At 49.2% G+C, this 3,969-nt stretch overlaps 1 protein-coding gene across 1 annotated transcript; it reads left to right on the forward strand.

Moving 5' to 3' along the window:
- Positions 1 to 813: 813 nt before the first annotated feature.
- On the forward strand, positions 814 to 1,281 carry FPOAC1_003889 (uncharacterized protein; the record flags this gene model as incomplete). The annotated part of the gene is made up of 2 exons (XM_044848444.1): positions 814 to 919; positions 971 to 1,281. 2 exons carry the CDS (start codon positions 814 to 816, stop codon positions 1,279 to 1,281), a joined length of 417 nt encoding a protein of 138 aa, XP_044714360.1.
- Between the last annotated feature and the right edge of the window lie 2,688 nt (positions 1,282 to 3,969).

Consider the following 3,969-nt stretch of genomic DNA (forward strand, 5'->3'; position numbering starts at 1 on the left):
CACCCGCCGGATGTGAAAATGACGTCACCGCTTCCGCAACCATTTCAACTCCAAGGCCTTGAATCGGAGAGCGAGAAATGGACAATTGATCATGGGCAGGACCTGCCTGACTATTACACTCCACCGAGCCATGAGCGTCCCTTTACTCCCTGTCCTGAAACTGATCCCATTCCGGACATTCAGCAGCTTGAATCCACTTCTAGTGGATACGAGCCCGCATTGGACGTCTCTCCCACATACGACTCATTCGACTCAAATTTTGACATGCAGGAAAAAATGAAAGAATTGTGCAGGGAGCTAGAAGTTCTGAAGAGTACGGTTGATTGGATGCATGGCGTGCAAGACACACAGAATAGGGCCATAAGCAGGCTCTTGCTACTGCAGAGACGAGAAATCAGCGTTACGGCGCCGTATGAGCACAGAGTTTGAAAATGGCCACCAATGGCCCTGTCATGGATAGTAGATCATAACAATCGAGCACCTTGCCTGGCCAGAAAAAGTTGCAGTATATTCTTTCAGCCAAGGAAGGTCTCCTCGACGTGAGAGCGACTTCATTCTTAGACTTTGTAGCAGTTTATCTATGCGATTGGCGTATTTGAAACGTAAAGCAAACCGCTATGTTCGGACTCCAGTCCACGAAGTCCTTTTGCATCCATCTGAGGTGAAATTACTTGCGATATGCGATTTGAAGAGTTAAAAACCACGACACTTTCCATCAGATGCGCTTTGAATACACTAGACAGTGAAAAGGGATACAAAGCGATCAGAATCACCCCATCGCACATCTCCAAGATCTAGTCAACAGTATCGAATATGCAGCAACTCGGTTCATACCAAGCAGTCGATGGTGTCGCCAGAGATACAAGCAAGGACAGGTTGCTTTTACGAAGATGCAGGGACAAGCTTACAGCACATATTGGTGAGTATATGACCCACGATAACCGAACTCGTGTCCCCTAACAAAGAGTAGAGAGGAGGACCGGTATCAAATTAGAACCTGGCAATGTACGCTTGGTGATGAAGCAGAGCGATGCCTACACTTGGACCTATACGAAAGAAGTAGCACATCTGTTTTCCAGGGAACTTGAAGACCACGAACCTGAAGCATACCAGAAGCTTTGCAGAGAAGTCGGGAGAAGCTTTCACGCCATCACATTCAGCAAAGGTGATTTCGCTGGTGGCCACCTGCGTTCGGGAAGCCCACCGCCATACGGCATACCAACATTCGATGCGGATGTAACGGAACGGGTATTGTTTATATTGCGCAGTAGTGCTGGGTGAAAATGTTTTTTTTTTTTATAAAACTTGATTGTTCATTATTGATATGAGAGTTCTTCTCGGGTTTATATCTCTAGATGATTTCATCTAGGACTTTGAACTCTAAATCTAGGACTTTCAGTCTGACAGTCTAAACCCTGAAAGGAAGGGGGATCCCCGGATTTTCCAACACGCCCCCATCCACCTTGTCTTCAGGGTACAGAGTCATCGTGGACTTCAGTACTCCAAATAATACGACCTGCTTCCTCGATCGGACATGCACTGACTCGAATGGCTTCTAGAAAGTGGCCATGACTGACTGCATTCAACGGTTTAGTGAGTCCGTCTGCTACCTGCTCGTGTGTGCTAACGTATTGCACATCAATGTTCCCGGCTTCAACTTCTTCTCGGATATGGTGCTCGGTTAACGGAATGTGCTTTGTCCTTTGGTGGAGCTCAGGGTTTCTGCATAGCTTTAGGGAACCCTGGTTGTCGCCGTTCAGTAGGATGGGCATATGTAGCGGAAGGAGCAGTTCAGAAAAGAGGTTCCTAACCCAGGCCAATTCTCTGGCACACTGGGAGAGTGCTGTATATTCAGCCTCAGTGGTCGATAGTGCTACTGTTTCGTGCCGTTTGGCCCTCCATGAGACTGTAGACCCTTCAAGTTGAACGAGCCACCCGAACGTCGATCTTCCCGTAACGGTGTCGCCTTTCCAATCTGAGTCGGCCCAAGCTGTGATGCTCCAAGCGGATTCAGGATCTTTCTTGACGCCCCCAAGCACTAGGCCGTGGTCTCTTGTCTGCTGTAGATAGCGAAGACTTCTTTTGATCAGTCGTGAATGTGCTGGTGATGGATTCGACATGTATCTCGAGAGTACCGAGAGAAGAAAAGCTAAATCGGGTCTGGTTTGGGTCATTCCATACATCAACGAGCCGGTTTTTCGAGCTATAGTCTTCTCGTTCTTCTGGAGAAGCCGAGTCGCCATTGTCTCTTGGTTGCAGTGTCGAGAGTGAATTTCGCTCCATCGGGGTCTTGACCGGTCGGCAATCCTCTAAGCCGAATTTCTTCAGTATTCTGGTAAAATATGCATCCTGGGAAAGGTAGATCAGCCTTGAGTTCCTGTCTCGGGTTATTCTTACTCCAAGAAAATGGCTAGCGGGACCAAGATCAGTCATGGTAAAGATCTCTCCCAGGCGGGCTTTGTACCCTTGGATTGCTTCCTTGTTGCTGCCCATGATGAGGAAGTCATCCACATATGTGATGATGATCACTCCCGTTGTGGGATTGTGATATACGGCCGTGTCAGACGTTGCTTGTCTGAAGTCAAGGGGTTCCAAGGTCTCCTTCAGCTTCTTTTGCCATTGCCGAGGCGCCTGCTTGAGCCCATAGAGGGATTTGATCAATTTGCAGATCTTCTCAGTTGAAAATCCTGGCGGACGGTCTTCTGGGTGTTGGTCAAAATACTCGACAAGTCCTTCCGGCATTTCGATGAAGACTTCTTCGTCGAGGTCCCCTTCCAAGAACGCCGTCGACACGTCCATCTGCTCAATTTCCCAGTCAAGACAGGCAGCAACGGTGAGGAGGATTCTCCAGGTCGCCGATTTGGCAACAGAGGCAAAGGTCTGGTTGTAGTCAAAGCCGAACTGTTGTTCAAAGCCTCTGACCACCAGCCGCGCCTTGAACTTGTCCAGGTTGCCGTCCTCTTTTTTCTTGACCTTGAATACCCACTTGACTGTAAGTGGCCTATTGTGAGCTTGGTTGCGGTCCAGCATGCGCCAAGTTCCTTTCGTGAGGAGACTGCGCAGCTCACTGTGTATTGCTCTGAGCCAATGCTCCCTTTGCGGACCTTGAAGCGCTTCAGTCATTGTTTTGGGCTCAGTGATCACCTCTTTTCGGGGATCTGGCAGCTTAGCTGATGTCATGGATGTTGTCGTCTGTCCATGCTGAGGATTATGCACCTCGGCATGCTGAAGATTGTTCACTTCAGACCTTCGTGGGCTCGGAGTTTCTGTCTGCTCCGTGACTGACTGTGGCCGGCTTGAGATGGGAGCTCCGTTCTTGCGGATTTCCGGCTCAACATCATGCTCAGTTTCGGTCAGGAGTTCTTTCTCCCCGACCTTTTCGTAGAATTTCACATTTGCAGAGCGGACGATCTGATGTCCCTTTCTGCGAGAGGGCACCCAGCAGGTGTAGATCTGTGAACCTTCCATGCATAGGTAGATTCCAGCCTCTCCTCTTGGACCAAACTTGTGTGATCTCAATCTTCGTTCTTTTGGTATGTGTATCGTGACTTGTGAGCCACAAATTCGTTCTCCGGATAGATCCGGCTTGTTGTCTTGTCCGGGGAAGGCCTCGTTGAGAAAGCTTTCCATGGGAGTGAGGCCATCAATTGCCCTGGTGGCTGTCACGTTTGTCTTGCGCACCATATCTTCCAGGACCAATGGCCAGAGCTCTATCGGGATTCTTTCCGATTCCATGGTTGCTCTGACTTTGTCAAAGATGATGCGGTTAGAGCGCTCAGCAACTCCGTTAAATTCAGGAGTATATGGTGTCGTCTTGATGATTTTGACGCCGTGGGTGTACTCGAGGTTCTTGAGAGACGCACCATAGAGCTCAGAGCCGCCATCCATCTGGATTGCGTACACTCGGATGCCATACTGAGTTCGTATCTTCGAGATGAGCTGGCCTAGAAGTTCCGAAGCCATTCCCTT

The sequence above is a fragment of the Fusarium poae genome, chromosome 1 (assembly GCF_019609905.1).
Source record: "Fusarium poae strain DAOMC 252244 chromosome 1, whole genome shotgun sequence".
Lineage (NCBI taxonomy): Eukaryota > Fungi > Ascomycota > Sordariomycetes > Hypocreales > Nectriaceae > Fusarium > Fusarium poae.